The 23,895-nt window shown below is 37.8% G+C and overlaps 1 protein-coding gene across 1 annotated transcript; it reads right to left on the bottom strand.

The window, feature by feature from the left end:
• Positions 1 to 22,554, bottom strand: retreg1 (reticulophagy regulator 1). Its single transcript, XM_073849529.1, has 9 exons — positions 22,220 to 22,554; positions 20,613 to 20,719; positions 20,459 to 20,489; positions 5,557 to 5,683; positions 4,368 to 4,452; positions 3,961 to 4,083; positions 3,501 to 3,571; positions 3,219 to 3,342; positions 1 to 1,908 (listed from the first exon to the last, which is right to left on the bottom strand). The coding sequence occupies exons 1-9, from the start codon at positions 22,468 to 22,470 to the stop codon at positions 1,451 to 1,453; spliced, it is 1,377 nt and encodes a 458-aa protein (XP_073705630.1). The 5' UTR covers positions 22,471 to 22,554; the 3' UTR covers positions 1 to 1,450.
• Between the last annotated feature and the right edge of the window lie 1,341 nt (positions 22,555 to 23,895).

The following is a 23,895-nucleotide window of genomic DNA, read 5'->3' as shown; positions in this document are numbered from 1 at the left end:
CATTTTCCATTGCAAAACCTCATTCAGAATAATGACAAAACCCACAATTTTGAATCATACGGTTTTAATTACATTCTGGAGATTGTTTACATACAACTGTATTTTGCTTATTCTCCTCCGCCCTGACAGACAAACTTGCACAGGCATATAAGGCAATCATATGTGCGTGGCAGCAATCTAATAAGAGAGATATATAGGAATAAATAATATTTAAATAATAAAAAAAAGATCAAACTGACACAGATTAGAATCATTTTTGAATAGCAGTCATTATAGTGACCGACAGAAATTCCTATTCAGCAACTGTGTTACAAAATGTGTTTGATACATCTCAAAACAAAATTCATAATACATCAGTAATTCGTTAGAAACACTAAATTTAGATACACACCAAGCACCACACTGTGAACAGAAACAGTCTTGGCTATATGTGCCTCTGTACTTACATTGATGAAAAGGCAATAATGAATAATGGAACATTACCTGCTTTCTCACAGAAAGCAGGTAATGATCCCCAAAGAGACATTTTGATTTATAAGTACATTTCTCTTCTCTCTACACTGTTCTTAGGGATTAAATAGATTTTACTTTTGTTACTTTTGCCTGAAAATAATTCTTAAGGTTCTTTGGGTGCATTAAAGAGAAAGAGTTCACACAAAAATTATTGTTTGCTCACTTTCATGTCTGTAAAAGTTTACTTTGTGGAATTCAATTGATTCTAAAACAAGTTTAAACCCCATTAATGACAAAATATTCATTTTTCATCTATATGAATATAAATCATAATCTGTTCAACTGTAGTGCCTATGTGCTCTAGTGCTTAGTTGGTTCACTCTAAAAGAAGGTGCAAATTTAAAAAAAAGACTAAAACATGACTACCCATGCAAAGGATTACACTAAGACCACCAGCTTTTCAAAAATCCTTCATGAAAAAAATACAAAAATTAGAAAAACAAAATATTTCAAATAAAAATACATATGTCACGTTTACTTCATTATAAGCTGTTTCTGTCCTGATTGTCAGTTAGTGGGTGGCCCTTACTCTTTGGCCATGAAGCATTTTTTTTTTAGGAGTAATTATGTTAAGTTGAAAAGAGAAAAAATATTTGGCAACCAAATATGGCGTATCTGAATCTACCAGCCCTTTAACAGCTAAACTATTGACTTTACTCTGGTCCATAACCCTCTGGTCATTGGCGGGTTGGAGGACAGAAAACATTCTGAAAACAATTTCCTCCGCTGACCCACTGAGATGGAGCTACGCCAAAACCAGCCACTATCACCTTTCCCTAACACAGATGACTTTTTTTTATAGCAAAACAACTGAGTCACACCAGCAAAGTAAAACAATGGAATACCTTCATTACTCTGGACCTTTCCCTGTAAACCCCACACTAATCCTCCCACCCACATCCCATCACAGAGGGAAGCGGAACCCCTCTGAATAAAATCATTGGCGCCCCAGTAGTTTGGACAGAAAGCCTGAAGAGGGTTTGCTAGGTTTAGACGCTTCTGCACGGCTTGCCCGGTCCAGCCCCAACTCGCCTTCCAGCTGTTCCAGCTCTGATTGGTCCAACAACTCAAAGTCCTCCGCCTCGCTGTCTGATTCCTCAGCCAGGGCTTGGACCAGCGCAGGCGCTACCGCCGCCTCCAGGCGTTCCTGCATGGCTGCGGTTACTGCTGCCGTGATTACGTCTCCAGCCAGCCTCTGCACAACCTCCAGGGCCTGGGCTACGGGTTCCTCCGCTGACTGTGTGGACCCGACTCTGCTGAGATGGGCTGGAGGGGTGGGCATGCCAATGCTTAGGTCTTCATCGTCATCTCCGTTTGTCCCCAAGCCATTGTCCAGAGAGGGAAACTCTGGAAGTCCACCTGTGAAGACCTCCTCGTCACTTCGCCGGTCTGAGTCTGTGTCAAATATATAAAATAAATAATATAGAAAATGCCCCAGTTGCGTTGCTGTCTATGTAGGGTCAGAAAGCTCTCGGATTTCATCTAAAATATCTTTATTTGTGTTCTGAAGATGAATAAAGGTCTTACGGGTTTGGCACAACATGATGGTGAGTAGTTAATGACAGAAGTTTCATTTTTGGGTGAACCATGCCTTTAAACATTTTTAGACATTACATTTGAAGTCAGAAGTTTACATACACCTTGCAAAATCTACAAAATTTCACAGTTATTTTACCAAAATAAGATGGATTACTTTTTATTTAATCTTAATACGGTGTTGTTACCTGAATGCTGTTTTTTATATTTATTGATAGTTGCTCACAAGTCCCTTGTTTGTCCTGAACAGTTAAACTACCTGCTGTTCTTCAGAAAAATTCTTTAAGTCCCACAAATTCTTTGGTTTTTCAGCATTTTTGTGTATTTGAACCCTTTCCAACAATGACTGTGTGATTTTGAGATTTATCTTTTCACATTGAGGACAACTGAGGGACACATATGCAACTACTACAGAAGGTTTAAACGCTCACTGATGCTCCAGAAGGAAAAACGATGCATTAAGTGCCGGGGGGTGAAAACTTTTCGAATTTGAAGATCAGGGTAAATTATACTTATTTTGTCTTCTGAAAAAAAACCATGTATGTATCTTCTGTAGCTTCTGAAGGGTAGTACTAAATGATATAATATGTAGGCAAAATAAGAAAGATGTAGCTACACATCTTCATTCTGTTCAAAAGTTTTCACCCCCTGGCTCTTAATTGAACCTTCTGTAATAGTTGCTTAGAGTCCCTTAGTTGTCCTCAGTGTGAAAAGATGGATCTCAAAATCATACAGTCATTGTTGGAAAGGGTTCAAATACACAAAAATTCAGAAAAACCTAAGAATCTGTGGGACCTGAAGGATTTTTCTGAAGAACAGCAGGCAGTGTAACTGTTCAGGACAAACAAGGGACTCATGAACAACTATCACTAAACAACAACAACAACAAAAAAAGCTGTGGATCATTCAGGTAACAACACAGTATTAAGAATCAAGTGTATGTACTTTTGAACTTCTGAATTTTATAAATTCAACTACTATTTTCTCCTGTGGACTATATGTAAATGTATTTTATGTGAAATATCTTAATCAGGGCAGTACTAAAACATAACATGCCTTTTTTATGATCCCTCTTATTTTGGTAAAATAATTAACATTTCGCAGATTCTGCAAAGTGTATGTAAACTTTTGACTTTAACTTTAATTCTGGAAAAGGTAAGAGAGCTTACCTTCAGAGTTTTCTGTCTGAGGTGTATGTCCCTCTGAAAGGTTAAAGGTGCCATTGTCTGTCCATGTTATTTCAGAGACCTCTGTGTCGGATATAGACAGCTCTTTGCACACGATGGAGTCCATCTGTAATAAATACTTAATATCAGTTCACACACAGACAGGAAACGGACATATTATGTATATTATATTGTTGTCATATCGTGAAGCCCTCACAGTCTTCAGTGGCACATGATAAGCGTGTGAGTAACAGTATCTGGCCAGTTGTGTGGCAGTGCACTGACCTTGGGGAAAAGTGCAGACAGATCCGCTTCAATGCTCTCTCTCTTGGCTTGTGACTGGAGTATCCTTTTCTCTGGAACAGTGACGGAATATGGAGAATCCAAGTCAGCCATGATTAAATTAAATATTTCATTCAAAGCTGAACAAAATCAATAAAAATACTTAAGTATTATTGAAAAATATAAATGTATCATTATGTTTTATATGCTTCCATAGAGTTTTATTTTAGTATTATTTATATATCAGTATAGTATTTATTAATATTTTGAAAACATTTAATTTAATTAATTTATTTTATTTTTAGGTAATTGCCAGGCAACGTTTCTAATTTTGTCTTTAACCTTAACCACTAAAAATAATGTTTTGGGGGTTTGTCATCCAAAAACAACATTTCTCGATGACAAGGTATACTGGAATAATGTAAAACTGAATAATTTTGCTAAATGTGAGTATATGACATACCATGATTCTCTTTTATTTTCTGAAGAAACACGCCCACTCCAAAGTCCAGTTTCTGCAGAACTGGTTCCAACCACATCCCAAACTCATGTGACGACACCAAAGGCCAGAGAAAAATGCCCAGCACTGCGGTAAACAGATGTACAAACTATTAACGTACGTCACACTTCCCAGTGTGTTTATGAACCTGCTGACTGCTTGGAAGAAAGAGAAACCAGAGAGTGAGAATATCATCATGGTTACATTACTAGGAATCCACTATCACATGACAAACAGACTGTTGGATGTTCTTGAGAGTGCTGGAGATAAATTCAGGAAAGGCTAGGCTCATGTTAACCAATAGAAGCATGGTTACAATAAGTTGTACATTATTATTAACTGCCAACCAGCAGACCTAATTTGGCACTTACCTAAGATGTATGAAATAACAACCCCTGGAACGTAACGTCCAAGTATTGCCAGAAAAGAACACATACTGCAAACCAGCAGACAGAACTGCAATGTGACACAAATTTGAAATGTCTTAGTTCACCGCAAAATGATAGTTGACATAAAATGCTTTAGGAAAGTTTACAACCTGCGATGTGACATCCTATACTCTATATAAATCTATTCTAAATACAATTTTGCTATTTTTATTAGAATTATTAGAAATGTAGCTTTTATGAGATTATATTAAGATACTACATGGAATAATTTTACATTGAAAAATGTTAATATTTAAAAAATATTCATATACACTATCAGTCAAAAGTTTTTGAACATTAAGATTTTTTATGTTTCTTACAGAAGCCTCTTCTGCTCACAAAGCCTGCATTTATTTGATCCAAAGTACAGCAAAAACAGTAACATTTTTTAAAAATATTTTTACTATTTAAAATAACTGTTTTCTACTAGAATATAATTTTAAAATGTAATTTATTCCTGTGATTTATGATTAATACTTTTATTTAGCAAGGATGCTTTAAATTGATCAAAAGTGATGATAAAGACATTTATAATGTTAAAATGTTAATGTATAATGTTAAAAAATATTTCTATTTCAGAAAAATGCTGTTCTTCTTAAATTACTATTTATCAAAGAATCTGAAAAAAAAATCTACTCAGCTGTTTTTCAACATAATTATAACAATAAATGTTTTGACACACAAATCAAAATATTAGAATGATTTCTGAAGGATCATGTGACTGGGTAATGATGCCAAAAATTCAGCTCTGAAATCACATTTTAAAATATATTCAAACAGAAAGCAGTTATTTTAAATAGTAAAAATATTTCAAAATTTTACTGTTTTTGCTATACTTTGGATCAAATAAATTCAGGCTTTGTAAACATAAGAGACTTTTTTAAAAAAACATTAAAAATCCTGAAAATCTGCTTTTAACATATCTCCTTATTTGATGCACCTGGAAACATCACGAGTAATGTTATAAATTAATATTAAGATCACTGTTAGACCAGAATTTATAAGAAAGCAAGACTTTTACCTGATACCTAATATATATGGTTTTCGTTTATACATTCACACAAGTTTTAACCTACAATCTACATTTTAATGTAAAAAGGGTACATTATGCACCAACTAAATCCATTCATACCTTTCCTGGATTCTGCTGCTTGAAAGAGGAAGTCTCTTCAATGAAAAGCTTGAAGCTCGTCCAGAAGTCTGTGAATGGAGATCCTGATCCAGACTTGCCCTCCTGGACGGAATCAATGACCTCCCAGCTACAATTAAAAGACCAAAAAAGCACTTACTAATTAATTCATTCACTTAAACAATCTACACTTCTTTATTATCACTGCATATCTGCTGCTGCTATATTTGTAGTGGCCTCCTCTCAACCTCTGGAACTGGGATATGACACAACATGCCTATGCAGGATGTTTAAATTCATGTTATGGAGGACAGAAGGAATTAAATACAAATTTCGACCTTAGTCCATTTTAATAAATGTATGTCAGTGTCTATAACATATCAGCTATACGGCGTGTATGCCTTTGAAGGCAGATTCTAGCACTTATCAGAGTGCACTACGCATGTGTGAAATACTTCACAGTCTGAGTGTTGACTGCAGAAATGTACAAGAGGATTCTTATAATATCTACAATGGGGTCTTGAGATAACAGAAAAGGAGGCGCTCAGAGAATGCCTGGTTTCTCAATGAATAAGTGAATGGCTTCACTTATTTGAAGGTTCACTTAAGATTGCTATTAGATTCTTGTTTTAAAATATATGATTACATATCAATCTATTCAGGTCCTTAACCGACAGCTTACGTCTGCAAATTTGATGTTACATGGAAAGTATAATGTAATTTAGCTTTAAAAATAAATCATGGACATCTAATAATATCAGGTAAAAAGTCAAGTAAATACTTCTTTGGTCAAACATTTGGCTTTGAATGAATTAGATTGACTTTCAGAACGAGGGAATTTCTTGGCACAAGATAAGCATCTATTAACAGGCAGCTTGTTAATGCCCTTTATCTGTGGTTATGCGCCCCTATCCCTATCCTCTCACAGCTGTCACCCTGTATTTCCCATCTCCAAAACAAACCAAACAATGCCACCTATATTCAAACAAAAAGTCCTTCAAACAAATAAACTGAGTCCAAAAACACACTACACATAACCCACGCAATTAGGAAAATCTCCTTTAGATCCACTCGAGCTGCATTTCCTCCAAAAGGTCACATGAACCAGTCATCTCCAACATTACAGAGACATGTGTCCCCACCGGAGGTTTCCTATTAAACAGAGCACATGGGGGGCATGTGACTATGAGGCAACAGAGCTCACATTAGCATTTCACCATCGACCATGTGGCAGACACAAGCAAAAGTGCCAGGGAAAGTGAGCTCAGGCTTGCCCAACCCAGACCAGAGCCGACGACTGGACATCAGTGAGGTGTAATGCTCACAAGTGTTAAGAGATTTCATCAGATGAGATCTTTTGTTACATCTTTTTGGAAATCTGCTTGTTGACTGGCACCATGTGATGTTTGATAGTTAACACTATTATTTATAACGTGATATGTCTGAATACTCAATTCTGATTGGCTACAGGTAGTTCCAAGCCAGTTTAATCACTGTTCTATATTAGTGCGCTGCTTTAATTGATGCACACAAACACACACACACACACACACACATCACTTGCACACAAAGACAAACACAGAGAGAGAGAATAAGATGGAGAGAGATTGCAGGTTGCACTCCTCACACACAGAAACTTGTTGTCAGCACTGCCCGCAACATTTATTAATAAAATAGCTTAGATACTGCATCGCTACATTATATTCTTCAGAAACGAGGGGGTAAAATCACTGTTTTTTGAAGTAACACAGCTTAATTGTTTGTATAGAGAGACACGCAGACCAGTTCACACACAACTGTCATCTCTCTGTCTCGATCGAAGAATTTTACTGTAAAAAGTACGGTAGCAACATTTTAGGTTTTACAGATTAAACTTAAAATTTACATTTAAATACCATAATTTCTACTGTACCGTATTATAACATAACTGATATGTTAAAAATGACCGTGAATTTAAACCTGTGAGATGGTTAACAGTAAGTTCCCCTTCTATATACGGTGAAAAACTGTGTTGGACATTGCATGCAATTTTACGGTAGTATACCATTTTTGGAAGTGAAAAAGAATGTAAAATATATAGTGAATAACCGTAAATTGACATTCCCAGAATTCCCTGTTTCATTTTTTTTATTTGATGTTTTTTGTTGAAATAACTTTTTCTTTTTAGTTTTTTCTTGGCGGTTTTGTACATTAGGGTTGTATGTTACATCTAATGTTGTTAAATTAATGTTTTTTGCATTATTTCAGTTTTGTGTGTGTTACCATGATGGTGTTTAGTGTTTGTGTGAATGACACTGTGCACCTTCTATATATGTTATTATTTAAAAACTCCTTATGATGGGCTTTGATTCATCATGTGATGTTGTCATCACCACCTGCTTTTGGTGGTTATCAGTGTATTACAAAACAGGTACAAAACAGATTTCAGTATTTCAAAAGGTTGGTACATTACCATTATATCAGTTAATGAAATTACGGTATTTACCTGTAAATTTAAGTGAAAACCGTAAAACGTAAAACATTGCTACCATATTTTTTACCATCAATTTTATGGCTTTTTTTTTTTTTTTTTTTTACAGTGTACCAACCTATAGAAGTACTGAAATCTGTTTTGTACCTTTGTAATACACTGATAATGATGCAATAAACATTAATTTAACAACATTAGATGTAACATACAACCCTAATATACATAACTGATTAATAAAAAACTAAGAAGAAACAGGTATTTCAACGGAAAAACATCAAATGTGAAATGTAACGCAGGGAATTTTGGGAATGTCAATTTACGGTTATTCATTGTAAACTATGGATTCTTTTTCTACTTCAAAAAACGGTATACTACCGTATAATTACCAATACAGTTTTCCATCGTAAATAGTAGGGGAACTTACTGTTAACCATTTATTAGGTTTTTACTGTAGCATTTTTACAGTATTTTATCATTAAAATCGCGGTAATCACAGCTAACGAGCTGTAACTGATGGAAAATAACCATCATTTTTACATTTCTGGTCAAATATTGAGTTGCAAACATCATTAACAGCTTTAAGTTGTCAATGCTGGCAAATGACCATGGTGTAAGAGGGATAACGCATGACTAGCTGTGCATTAAAGGATGCAGAGGCCAACAACCACCCGACGCAAAGCCACCCTTAAGGCCGGGACACAGCAAGCCGACGATTGGCCGTCTGGCCTCGTCAGGCAGTTGGTGGGCGTCGGTGTAGCGATTCGGTTCGGTGTGTTCCGCACGTCGGCTCTCGTCGGATTTCATCGGGCTCGCGTCGACCAAAGTTTGCCCGATTCAACATGTTGAATCGCCGTCGGGCTTGTCAGGGCCGTCTGGGAAAGAGAGCGCTCTGATTGGCTGTTCAGACATCGAATCAGAGCGCTTGGAGGACTTGAACGTGAAGAGTGATGTAACAAGCAAAGGAAGGAGTCAAGAGGGAACCGGCTCGCTGTCATCATTTCCCAATTCGCACAATTCTATATACAATACTGCCATCTGCAGGTACGCAACTGTATATCTCCTCATGCATGCGCAGAAAGCACCTTCTAGTTTGTAGTCGGGTGTTTCGTCAGTTCGGTGTGTTCGAGTTCAGTTTAATTGCCCAGACGCAGCCGACTAGAGGCGACAAGACGGTCGGCTTTCGTCTGCGCTAGTTGGTTGGCGTCGGGTTGGTGTGTCCCGGGCTTTAAAGTCCCCACGAAATCGAAAAGTTTTTGGCTTTTAGTATGAATATGTTAGCTTTGAGGTTATCTATAAGCTAGTGTGCTCCAAAACAATGACAAAATTAGCATTTAGAATATAACAACATTTTAAAACGTACAATCTCTAACTTCCACCAATATGGATCAATGACTTTGATGACATCACCCCGCACTTCAGCTACCCATTAAACTTTCTGTCCAATCAAATTCTCTCTTGAATCTGAAGTGCCCCGCCCCCTAAACTATAAATAGACGCTGAAATTGTGGCTGAAATTGGTCACTTGTTCACAGAGTTGATATTTTCTGTACGATGAATGGCACATAGGGCACTATATAGAAATAGGGAATGACTCAAACAGTGTAAATATGCTTTCCGTTGAGGCGAATGAAGTCTGTTTTCATGCTGTGTCCAGAGACATGACAGCACAGAGCGGATCGTATGCGCAACTTTGCGCAGACCACAAAACGTATCAGACCTATTGACTTCTACACAGAATGCTATATTTTATAGTGATATGGATGAGATTGTGGCTATTATATGCTGTCAAATGCAGCTTTACCAAGTTCAATGACTCCTGCCCAAGTTGTGATTTAAACAAAACGCTATCGGCTATTTTTAAAATAACTGTTTTAGTTGAAATTACGTCGACACAGAACAACACTGCGTATTTCAAAGCACTTCAGTGGACCTTTGACACTACTTGAAATCGTACCGCATGATGTTTGCCACTGGTAAATATGTTAACTAATATCATGTGAAACCAAATAAAGTTGAAGTTTGCTGCCTCAAGAAAGTACTAAATCTTTTAAAACCAAAGAAAATGTGTGGAAAAGCCTCTAATGTCTCTGTAAATGCCAACAACAGGTGACTTTGGAGACTGGCTGACTCCCATGCTAATCGCTGAAACAACAAAGAAAGCTACTTGTCTGATACTCAAACAGACCCAGTGACAAAGTACTAAAATAGGCCAAAACAGCTGAGGAATGCCACTTAAAATCAATTGCGTGTCTTAATTTGTAAAATAAGGGTAAAAGAACTCTTGGCATTGCCAATTTCAGTACTTTAACCATGTTTTAGCTTGTCTGTGGGTCTGTCCATGCAAACCTCATCACATATGACTGACAAGTCCCATGGCTGTGTGGTGTACATGCACGTATCAATACCTATTAAGTCCTTGTGACAATCAACGTGAAATTCCCCCTAGCAAATGTTCCAAAACAAGGGGCACTATGGAGACCACACAGCACTGGATGCATCTGATGCATAATGTCTGATATTTGTAATAATTTGGTAATAATTTAAAAAGCTTTTTTTTTTTTTTTTTTTTTAAGAGAAACAAAATAAATATTGAAAGTCAAATGTACAAAACTTAGACTTGGAGGTATAATTCACATAACAGTGATACTTAGTATTCTAAGTTAACAACCACTCTGTTTTTGTACCAATTTCTTCTTTTTTACCTCAGCGCTGATCCATGGTCTTCAGCAGTCATCTCAAAATCTCTAGGTTTCAGCATGAAAGGCGTTCAGGTAAGTCAGAAGGTGAGTGTGTCAGCGATAAGTTCCAGAGTTTAGACAGAGTCACAAATGAAGTGTTGCATGAAGCCACACCAGCTAGTGTTTATGTTGACCAAGGCCTGAGCTTCACTATTTCAACTGGTCAGATCTAAAAATACCAGAGTCACATAGCATTCCTCAAGCAGGCATCAGACGGACAGTGCTGGAGCATGAACACACACACGTACAAACACTCCATATAATACCCCCTTAATACCCCCACTTCACAGAATGAGACCCTCTCAGAAGAGGATTCTGAATTATGCAAATTTTTCTCAATTAAAAATGATCAGGTACATGGGGATCATAACAAGGAAACTTCCTGACATCACAAAAATGTGCTATGGTAATCTCAAGCTGATTTATAATATATTAACGTTTCATCGTGAATGTTTTAAAATCTCATTATACTGAAAGAAATGTTACATTTATACTTTTACATTTTAAATATAGAACTTCTTTAGCACAACATATATTAGTCAACTTTATACAGTATAAATATTTTCAAACATATGAACAATAAAACTACACCAAAAAACATTTAAACAAGAATCATCTATATAATGAAAGTAGAGTTAAACAGAAATGTTCTCAGGGCAAGGGTATTTTTTATATAAATGTCCATTTGGGGCAAGTTGTAAAATTTTCATAGTTTTTTTTTTTTATTATTATTTACTATTATTTATTATTATTTGCCTTAAAAAATGTAAATATTTATTATTTAAAACCAAGTTACATGACCTTTTGAGACCTTTTATATTGTATAAAATTAATTAATTAAATATTAAAATAATAATTAAATATTTATTTTTCATCCATTTGGGGCAGGTTGGCAAGTTTAACTGATCATATATATAGATAGATAGATATAGATATAGATACATAGATAGATAATTATACAATTAATAAAATAAATATTTATTTTCATTAACATCCATTTGGAGCAGGCTGGCACTTTTTATTATTATTATTTACCTGTGTCTTAATTGGTATAAAATTATACAGTTTATTATTGAAATATATATTTTTCACAAATATCCTCTTGAGACACGTTGTCACATTTTTATTTATTATTGATATTTACTTTTGAAAATATTTATATTAAAAAATATATTTATATTTCATATATTTTTATTCTTTACCCGTCTTTTAAATGGCATAAAATTATACAACTTATTAAGTAATTATTTATTGTCAAAAATGTCCTTTTGAGACAGGTTGTCACATTTTCATTTTCTTTTTATTATTTACATGCGTTTAAAAATATTTAAATATTAGTATTTTAAGAAAACGTCCATTTGAGACAGGCTTTCACATTTTTGTGTTTTATATAGTATAACATTAGCTAATTAATTTAGCATTTTTTATAAGCAACAATTTGGGACAGTTTTGGCACTTTTCATTATTATTTTTTATTATTTACCTGTGTTTTAAATGGTATCAAATTATAAAATTTATTAAGTAAATATTTATTTTTCACAAATGTCCTTTTGAGACAGGTTGTCCTTTTTTTATTGCTTTCTTATTAATTTACATGTGTTTAAAAAAATATTTAAATATTAATATTTATTTTATAAAACGTTCATTTTAGACAAGCTTTCATATTTTTTGTGTTTATATTGTGTAAAATTATACAATTAATTCATGAAATATTTATTTTTCATTAACATCATTAACACTTAAAAAAATATGTGTTTTAAATGGTATAAAATTATAAAATTGATTCATTAAATATATATTTTTCAAAATGTCCTTTTGGGACACATCATCACATTTTTATTGTTTTTCCATCATTTTTTAAATGTTTTAAATGTCTACAATTTATTAATGAAAAATTACTATCTAATTATTTGTTGGCCAAAACAACGATTTGCTATATTTGTATATCATCTTTTAATACTTGTTTCACTGTTTAAATTTTGCTTACCTCAATATGGTTTGCTTAAACATCCACTTATCACCTATGTGACAACATACATAAACTCTACCATTTTTCTAAGTTAAAAATGGTGGACATATAACTTTTTTCTATGCTTTAAAAAAAAATTACATTCCCAGAGAAAGGGAGTAAAAAGTGTAAAAACTTGCCTAGCCTCCTCCTGTATATTCAGTAACAGTAACAGTTGTTTTTACTATTTATACCACTTCTTTATTTATGTAACTCTATCTATAAATATTATTTGGTCATTTGACTGTGATGAAAGGACCATGACTGGTCAGTTGGTCAGCAAACAAATAATACCAGTCATCCTTCCTCCAATGGGCCACTTAGTCTCTAGACACACCCTTTATTAGCTAGTATCCTGCGATCCGATTGGCTTCTCATTTGGGAAACTCCAAAATCCTCCCAATAAAAACGTCCAGGAAGATCACTCCTGTGTCTACAAATGGCTGTGTCATTCTACTCGCCATGCCACCCACAGACACGCACCAGTCTGAAACATAAACTCAAGTTTCACAACACAACATGCTTCCACAGGACAAAACAACCCACTCTAGTGCATACGTCACAATGTACAGATAAACAAAACATTTCATCACTACAGACCAAACACATTAGTACAAATTACTGCAAGTAGCATAGTGTGTAAATATTTATATCAGAAAAAAAAATTAGAAATTAAATTTATATTACTAAATGTCTGTTGTACGTTTTATGAAAAGACAAAGCTCAAAGGTGTGACACTTTACTCATCACACTTTAAATTAAATTTATTGTAGCTATAAAATACACTAATACAAAAAGTAGGGCACAACAGAAAGCTCTTTAATCCCACAGCTATGGGAGGACGGGGTGTAAGGGGGTCAGAGTGAAGATCCGGGTAAAGACAACTGTTGGAACAGGACTCACATCAACAGCAGCCGGCAGAAATGAACAAGCTGAGACAATCCAGCAGCTGTTGGTCAAGTACCGAAGGTTTTAACGAGGCCCGTCTCACATAAACACCACACTGAGGATTACTACACTGGCATCTCATCCACTGGCGCACAGTGAAGTCATTGCATTTGTTTTTTACCATAAGCATGTAAACAATGACAGGGAAACTTCGGTCAGAGTACAGCAAGATGCAACCCAGATTAAAATAATGGAAAGCCGAAGGCCATGGATAAGCAGCATTGGATAAATTCATCAAGTCTTCCACTAATCCAATACTTTAACAAACTTAGGCCAACTTCTGAATGTTCTCATATGCAAAGATATGACGTACATATTGATTATATAATCTTTGTTCACTTAGACAGCACTCTTCAAACTACTGCATGAGAAAGGCTACCAGTGTTCCATTTCTAAATTTCAAGCAGGTCAGGAGTGTTTTGCTAGATTTTTTAATTAGACTTGACCTCACCATAGCACTGGATTTCACTGACATTTCTAAACTCACATGACAGGCTTTATGGATTGCTGTATGCCATCAATAATACCAATAAGAGGTATAGGACGCCCTCTAGTGGCTAAACTCTACTGGGTTTAGCCTGTTGGGTCTTTTTATTGGGTTGTTTGTAATATTTTTATCCAAGTGCTGGGTAGTTTTTCTACACTCTTATAAATGCAGTTTTTTTTTAACCCAAATGCTGGGTTCAGCATGTTGGGTCTTTTTATTTGGGTTGTTTTTAATATTTTTATCCAGGTGCTGGGTAGTTTTTCTGCATTCTTATAATTTATTTTTAACCCAAATGCTGGGTTCAGCTTGTTGGGTCATTTTACTGTGTTATTTTTATTTATTTATAAGTTTTACATTTATTTTTAAGTAATATTTTTGGGCTTTTTGTTACTTTACTATTAAGGACAGTGTAGAGATGAAAGGAAAGTACTGGGTAGAGAGAGGAAAGCGGAATCGGTATAGGACTAGGGGTGTGCGATATTGACAAAAAATTACATTGCCCTCCAAAAGTTTGGAAACACCCCCGGCAAAGTGTGGTTTTGGACGATATCATCATAGTGTGAATCATCTTTGGGCAATCCTTCAGGAGGACTAGAGTAATATATCAAGTCAATGTTTGAATAAACTGTTTGTGTTGTCCCTTTTCAGTGCAAAATTATCACAAATTAAAAAGAATTCATGCCAATATTGTCCAAAACCCCACTTTTCTACGGCATTTCCAAACTTTTGGAAGGCAGTGTATATCTGGATATTTTATGGGATTTTATCGATAACAGGAATTAGACGATATTTTGCTGTGTGTGTTATTGTGCTTAAGGACTACCGTGCTGACTCTTAAAATTTTTGATATTCTTCATATTCTGTGTGGTCAGTTCACAGAAGTGATAGAAATTATTCTTTTCCAATAAGTTTAAATAGATTTTTACCTTTTATGGGCATTTTTAACTTTATAAAGCCATTTTTCTAAATGTGTGCATCGTCTATTGAGTCAAATTCCTGCATTTAATCAATAAATTATAATAATGATACATTTAGGCTGTTACCAAACATTAAATCAGTATCAACAAAATTCATCTTTGCAGAAGTTGCATATAAAGTGGCAATTAGATGTATTTACACATGTTAATGCAGCTATATTTGAAATTTTTTTAAAAATCAAAAGATACTTTGAATGTGAAATTAAAATCACCAGTAGGGGTTGGCAAGTCGCTGTTAATAAGTGAGGCATTGCGATTGAATCGAATCATTTAAACGGTTGATTCCTTCAGGAACGTCTTATGTGGCTCAGAGACGCAAAACAGTGCCATACTGTGTTTGGAATTTATTTTATTAAGTTGAGTAAAAACAGGAAATATGCTGTCTAAAATCTAAGTCTTTTAATATTAAGTTCTTGTTTATTGAACTGTTGTATAACATAGTCATGCAGATTTTTAAAGGAAAAAAAATGGTCTCTCTTCGTGTGATATTAACTAATGAAATTATATAAATGTATACATTTTACACAAATTTATACCATATCTTGAATTATGTGATCGTTCTAAATTCATTCATCAAGACTGAATCTTGAAGTGAAAGAACTTTCTCTAAATGCGTAGACTTTCTCAGGTAATGTGCACTCTGTAGGTGTGTTTTGTTTGTTTTTTGCAATATACTCGATAATGTCAAACCACATATCGTTAAAGCAAAAATTACAATATTATCGTAGTTGATAGGACCTTAAGATGGAATCAAACTCAGGTTGCCTTGAGCACAGTTGTACTGTATATGTCGGTGAACTAAACACAAGGCTATCGGCGCCGACTTATTGGGTTATTTTTAATATTTTTACCCAGAAGCTGGTAGTTTTCTGCACTCTAAAAAATGCTGGGTTATTTTTTTCAACCCAAATGCTGGGTTCAGCCTGTTGGGTCATTTTATTGGGTTGTTCCCCTTCAGTCGAATCACTTCGGCGTTACATTGGGATCTCGCTTGAGAGACCAATCATCTCTGAGCCTTATTCAAAAGGCCAATGAACATTGGTGAGTGGTTTTTGCATGCCAAGCCACACCCCCGTACATACGGGTATATAAGATGGCTGCACGCACCACTCATTCAGACTTTTGCTTCGGAGCCAAATGTTTCGAGCCTCTCTTTACTACAAGAGCGATTTCTACAAAGAGTTCTTCGAGAGTTCATGCTCTCTCCGTTGGCGTGCTGCCAGACCTAAAAGAGTGTTTTTAAAAGAGCATTGTTTGGCAGCCGCCAGCGTGATCCTGCGGGCTGCCGTTTTCACGGCATCTACACAAGCCTTTGCATTCCAGCGAGCAGCCCCGACGAGTGCACTGTTGCCCCCGCGGCTCCTCCCTGGGCAAACCGGGATCATAAAAGAGCAATTTCTCACGGGTGCGCTTCTGGGTGCGGTAGTTTCCTCACCTCAGCAAACGGACATAAACGCTGCCTCACGTGCTTGGGCTTTGAGCACGCTGAGGAAACGTTCATGGATGGTACATGCCCACATTGCGAGCGCATGACCATGGCCACGCTGAAGTCCCGCCGCTCGTTCGCGAGCCGGCTCCCCCCGCCTTCCTCCCGTGGTAGGTCGTTAAGCCGTCAATGCTTTTCGGCCACCGCGGCGAGGTGCGTGGGGGACATTCAAGTCACAGTGCAGAACGCACCGCCGGCCCATAAAGCCCCGCGGTCTTCTGCATCTCAGCGTGGCCCCGTCGAGTTCCCGCAGCAGTATGCTTCCCCGCCCCGCGGGCTGAGCGTCTCCTTCGGTGCTCCAGCAGAGGATGAGATGTCCATCGCAGCATCAGAGGGAGAGTCAGACGGTGAGGCGGTCGCCCCAGTGGCGCAGCGCCCCTCCACGGTCGTTGTCCCATCGGAGGCTGACGCTGAACTGTCGGCTATGCTCCTCCGAGCCGCCAGGGGGATCGGCCTTGAGGTCCCTAAAGAGCCTCCAGCCGATCCCTCGAGGCTGAATGACTGGTTCCTAGGGAATGACTGGTTCACCGCCACGCTCTCCCCCGGTGCCATTCTTCCCGGAGGTGCATGAGGAGCTGACAAAAACTTGGCGCGCTCCTTATTCATCTCGAGCGCGCCCCAGCTCCTCTCCCCTCGCCACTCTCGATGGCGGGGCAGCCCGGGGTTATGTGGCGGTTCGAGAGCGCCGTTGTGGTGCACTTATGCCCGCGGGGCGCTGCCACCTGGCAGGACCGTCCACATCTCCCCTCCAGGGCGTGCAAGTTTTCACTCCCTCTCCGAGGCCCCCCTCTGCAGGGATGCACTGGCACACAGCTGGCCCCCGGGGCCCAAGTACGCCTTTCCCCCAGTGAGCCTCCTTGCACAGACCCTGTGCAAGATCACGGAGGACGAGGAGCAGGTCCTGCTGGTTGCGCCACGTTGGCCTACGCTGGCCTGGTTCCCAGAACTCATTTCCGTCGCGGCAGCCCCTCCCTGGAGAATCCCCTTGAGGAAGGACCTTCTTTCTCAGGGGATGGGCACAATTTGGCACCGACTTATGGAACCTGCACGTGTGGCTCCTGGACGGGACGCGTCAGACCTCGCTGGTCTTCCACAGGCCGTGATAGATACTATCACTCAGTCCAGAGCTCCCTCTACAAGGCAGGCTTATGCACTGAAGTTGGGTCTGTTCGTTGACTGGTGCTCCTCTCGAAGAGAGGACCCACAGAGATGCACGACTGCAGTAGTGCTTTCCTTCCTGCAAGAGAAGTTGGAGCGCAGGCTGTCCCCTTCGACTCTCAAAGTGTATGTTGCGGCCATTCCAGTGTATCACGATGCAGTGGATGGAACATCCCTAGGTAAGCACCCACTGGTCGTGAGGTTCCTTAGAGGTGCCAGGAGGATTAATCCTCCCAGACCGCACCTCATACCCTCTTGGGACCTCTCCGTCACCCTTCAGGGCCTGCGGCACGCCCCATTCGAGCCACTCACCTCAGTCGAGCTGAAATTCCTGTCAATTAAGACAGCGCTCCTGACTGCGTTGGCCTCCATCAAGAGGGTAGGGGACCTACAAGCGTTCTCTCGCGACAAAACGTGCCTGGAATTCGGGCCCGGCAATTCTCACGTTATCCTGAGACCCCCGCCCGGTTATGTGCCCAAGGTTCCCACCACGCCTTTCCGCGATCAGGTGGTGAACCTGCAAGCTCTGCCCCTGGAGGAGGCAGACCCAACGACTCCCCGCTACTGTGTCCAGTTCGCGCTCTACGTTCATATGTGGACCGCACTCGGCACTTTAGACGCACCAAGCAGCTCTTTGTCTGTTTCGGAGGTCAGCAGAAAGGGAATGCTGTCTCCAAACAGAGGTTGGCCCATTGGGTGGTTGAGGCCATCTCCCTGTCCTACTTATATACCAGGGAGAGCCATGCCCCTTAGGTGTTCGTGCCCACTCCACAAGGAGTGTTGCCTCATCCTATTCGTTGGCTTATGGCGCCGCTCTAACAGACATCTGCAGAGCTGCGGGTTGGGCGACACCCAATACCTTCGCCAGGTTTTATAACCTTCGCGTAGAGGCTGTGTCCTCCCGTGTCTTAACATAGACATCAGGTAAACGGGAGGCCGGCTGGTGCCGGCTTGCTGCGCCATTCCCAAGGGATCCGTGCGCTATTTCCCAGATGTTCCCTCCGGCGAACCTGGGTCCTCCGTGCCCCACAGTCAGCCTAGATGCGGAGTAGTTCCTGACTGTGCTCCTGCCGGGTCTCCTTCGCCCCGCAGGTTGTGGCAACATGTCTCAGTATTCTTCCTACGGTTAGCCAGAAGGCTGTGGTTTCCCTCGAGTATCCCTAGTAATTCTATGGTAGGTAGTTTTTCTGTTATTAAGCTGCTAGGTCATTTTTTTTCTACCCAACCACTGGGTTAAATCTGTCTCCCACAAAACAACCCAGCTGTTGAATTACAGTCAGAGCACAGGCTTTTTGAGTCCTCTTCAGGAGAGAGTGGTTCTCAGCGTCACAGATTTGGTGCACTTCTTGAAAAAATGTATACATTTTATTTCATTTACAAAGTCTTTACTCTGCAGTAAATTATATTATTTTATGCACCGCAACATACAAGGACGAGATGTCAGTCAGCTGCATCAGCAGCGGTCGTTTTTAATGATGGAAACACCTTTTGCCTTGAATAACATAAACTGATTTTATTCATATATTCAACTCGTAGCTATGAGTGAAATGTGAGGCGGTGGTCTGAGGTTTGCAGTTTCCCTATAGCAAACAGCATCCCATCACCAGTTTAGATTTCAGATTTTGGTGAAAAGGGAAGAACGAGAATGGTTGAATACACAAATTAAAATGTTTCTTTTAAATGTTACAGTTTTTATTTGTATAAGGCTTACTAAACAAGTTTAAATGTATGTAATATTGTAAATTATGTTGTATTCACCCAAATAAATTAAATTTGCCTTATATTTTTGTCCATGTGTGTTCTTACTTAATAAATGTTAATCTTTCAATTATCGCTGTTTCCTCTATAATTCTGTGTGATTTTAAATTTCCAGCCCATTTTAAACCAGCAATATAATACTTTTTCAACAATAGTTGACTTAAATGAAACAACCCAGCATGTTGGGTAAAAACATTTAACCCAACCAGCTGGGTCAAAATAACCCAGCATGTGTACTGTCCAATATTTACCCAGAGCTGGGTTGCCAAATAAACCAAGTTGAGTTGTTTTTAACTCGGTGTGTACAGAATGGAAAATATACAAGATAAATACATCTTTATAAATGCATTCAGATGTGTGTTCCTTTAAATTTTTTGAGTCAATTACATTTTCAATGCAACTACCAAAAAAAAACTATTTGTAAATGTGTTGAAGGTAGATAATTTTCTTTAAATTCAAATTCTGTCATGTTGTTTCAAACTCAAATAAATGAAAAATTAATTAGTGAATGTAATATATTACAACCTATTAGCTGCTCTTTTTATTTAAAAATAGTTAATAGTTAATTAATACGTTTATTCTGCAAGGATGCGTTAAATTGATGAAAAGTGCTTTTTCAAAATTGTCTTATTCATTTATTTACTTTTATGAGCACCAAATCAGCATATTAGAATAGTTTCTGAAGTGTCATGTAACACAGAAGACTGGAGCAATGGTTGCTGAAAATTCAGCTTTGCTATCACAGAAATAAATTACATTTTAAAATATAATAAAATAGAAAAATGTATTTTAACTTGTAACAATATTTCACAATTTTACAGTATTTTTAAACAAATAAATGTACCCCAAACTTTGTGTGCATGCTCTAAATTTACCTGCTTGTCATACTCCTCCACAGAGCGGCTCCTGTAAGTAGGAAAATAAACATCAATGCAATCTACACTGGTGGTAGACACCATATCAAAATTTGTTTCTAATCTAACAACAGTCACACATGTTGGGGTATTATGGGAGGAAACAAACCCACACCTCTTGATCTGGAAAGAGCCACATCTCTCATCAGCTGTTTCATCACTAAGAGAGCCACACACATAGAGATGAGGCTGAACGCCCGACAGGGACTAAGGGACACAAACCTGCATGGAAAAAACAAACAAACAAACAGGTTTCCCATCTTCATCACGTGCACAGTTACAGTCAAACTAATCTAACAGACATCAAACTAACACTTTCATATGTACTACGAGATCAGAGGTGGATAGTAACGAATTACATTTACTTCGTTACATTTACTTGAGTAATTTTTGGGGTAACTAGTACTTTTGGAGTATATTTAAAGATAGGCAGCCTACTTTTACTCTTACTCAAGTACATTTATAGTGAAAAAACTTTACTTTTGCTTCGCTACATTTGATGGCGTTCGTCCGTTACTGTCCCCAGAAACGTGTCATTGGAATTTTCATTTCATGTCTGATAAAACTGAACTAATGCTGCTTTGTGTTCAGCTGTTACTATGGAAACCGAAATATTTCAGCGCTCCTAAAGCGCCCCCTCGTGACAGAGAATGATTTTTTCATTTCCAATACATTTTTTTTCAGCTGTTTATGGTCAAATGATTGCAATTATCGACCCATGTTTTTATGCAGCAAACACAGAGTTGTAAATGTAAAAAGTTAAGGTGCCTTCTAAAAATCTAAACAAGTACAGTAATATTTATGTTTTAAATAAATATAATAAATTGTATACTCAATTTATCCCTTTTAATGTTATAAAGGATGAAATGCCATAGTGTAACATATTTTGTTTTTGTGTGAAACTGTATCTGAATCTGAACAGTTTGAAATTAAGGGTTTTCACTTCATATCAATCAGATCAGAAGTAACTAGTAACTAGCTACTTGAGTACTTTTTCCATCGGAAACTTTTTTACTCTTACTCAAGTAAATATTAAGATTGTTACTTTTACTCTTACTTGAGTAAATATTTCCATAAGTACTTGTACTTTTACTTGAGTACAGATTTTGGGTACTCTATACCCACCTCTGAACGAGATTATCTAAGATACTTCAAAAAACAACAACTTGTACATGCACATGCGTTGTTATTTCTGTTTACAGGTTACCTCTTATGTAAAATCATGTGCTTTGAGGGTGAAACTAATTCCTAGTTGCACACCAAATTACTTCTTATAGTCATTCTTATAACCCAAATACACTAATTATCCACATGCGACAACAAGATTTATTTAAAACAACTTTTGTTCATGCATATGACATTTTGAACTCAGATTTTAAAAGTTTCTCCTTAAAAATATGTTCATGCTATAGTCTCAAACACAAAAGGCCCACCACTATACGAATACCAATACAACTGTAGAGAAATCCAGTGCAACCACAGATACAGAGAAAATGGTCAAGGGAAAATGCCTTAGGGGCCAGTGTACAAATAACAGTAAGGCCTCCTGATTTAATTAGGCAGAGAAATGTAGTGCATTGGAAAGCGATAAAAACTGACCCGTTCATGCAATATTTTATTTAAACTTCAACATCATAATGTCTTAAAGAAAATCTGATATTTGCATTCATACATTCTGCATTCAACTGAGCTAATAAAAATATGCTGCGTCATGTGTCTCACCAAAACGCTATATTTGTAGTTGCGAAGAAAGCGGAAGTCCATAATGGTCTTTTCCAGTTAATCAGCTTTGATATACGACATAGAGGATAAGTGCCTGCAGGGTGTCGGACTCCCGAAGGCTGCTCTTCCTTTTTCTCCGCCATCTCTCCTCCACCTGAGTTGAGTGTTCGGGAGGAAGTCTCGCCGGCGATGTGCCCCACCGGCTCCACCTCTGTAGCCTCCAGGCTGCCGCATCCACCCTGATTAGCCATAGCAAACGAACGCGAGCCCGCTCCTGGCGCGCACTGCCAGCTGCTATTTATTTTGTTGTTGTTTAGTCGCTGACGTCACTCGGAGGCAGCCCCGGGTTGCTGTTGGGAACTCTTACGTCATCGATCAGTCAGCTGTGAGACTTTCCACCTGCTCTGGGTTACCTATGCAAGCAGTTTATTGTTTGATTACAGCCGAATCAACGTTTTGTTCTGATTTAATTCATGTTATAAGGAAATAATGCATACATATCTTTTTCTTCTTTTTCTAGTTTATCATTCATTATTCTAACGCATTGGGACAATATCTTATATAGTCTTTTTGCTTCTTTTTCAGTCATATGTACATAATCTGATATTTTATTTCTTTTGAAGGCAAAATATGAAAGAGCTCAATACGCTTTTTATCCACTAGAGCGCAGTGTACATTACTGTAAAGTGCTTGCAGAAACAGACAGTTTCAGTTCCATGGAGATAAAAAATAAATACGTAAAATAATAAATTACTATCGTTTTACATAATGTTTTCCTGCTGTTTAAAGTCCTGATGTTATGAACGTTTCTGCATAGCTTACACAGAACCTAAGCAATGATGACTTTTCTTGACATGTCAGCTGATCAGTATATCTTAGTAAATACGATTTTTGTTTTAACATGTCATTTCTGACAGACTCAAAAGTATTAAGGCAAAAACAACTTTTTTAAGTATTAAGGTAATTATCTCTCTTTATATTACTTCACCGCGAAAGTAAGCCTATAGGAGAGACTCCCGGTTCATTAGCTGTAACTAGAATTACAACGTGCTTAGTAAATAATAAAACAGTTTGCACTACAAACCAATGTGTTCATAATTAAGATAATAAATTAAAATATCATGGTAAGACACACCAATTTACAATATCAAGCAGCAAAACAAGCTGTTATGTACTGCTAAAAATAGCTGGATGAGACCAGAAGCCAGGCCCATACATTTTACTGGCCGCACCCGCTCTTTCGCAGAAATAAGGTGGATACTGTTTTTATTTAGGGGCCAAGCACCTGTTGTATCCTTTAGCATTCTTTTTCTTCCTCTCTGGAAGTCTATGGCAGCCCATAGAACCGCTTGCAGGAAAGTTGTGAAATTTGGCACACTGATAGACAGAGTTGTAGACTCGAGTCTCAAATTTGATGACTTGTGACTTGACTTGAGATAATCAAAGAAGACTTAGTTGGGACTCGACTTAGACTTTGACAGCAATGACTCGAGACGACTTGGACTTGAACCCTGTGACTTGGCAAGTCTTTACTTCTAAAAAAACTTTGGAGAGTTCTGATCAATATAGTCTTGTTACTGAAGCGTTTGATCACACTGGTATGATTAGCGCAGCTTTTGGCACTGAGCCAGATAGGGACTCGCTAAGTGAGCGTTTATATTTATCCACATAATAGG

Source organism: Garra rufa, chromosome 10 (assembly GCF_049309525.1).
Source record: "Garra rufa chromosome 10, GarRuf1.0, whole genome shotgun sequence".
NCBI classification, from domain to species: Eukaryota; Metazoa; Chordata; class Actinopteri; order Cypriniformes; family Cyprinidae; genus Garra; species Garra rufa.
This window is presented reverse-complemented; position numbering and strand designations above follow the sequence as displayed.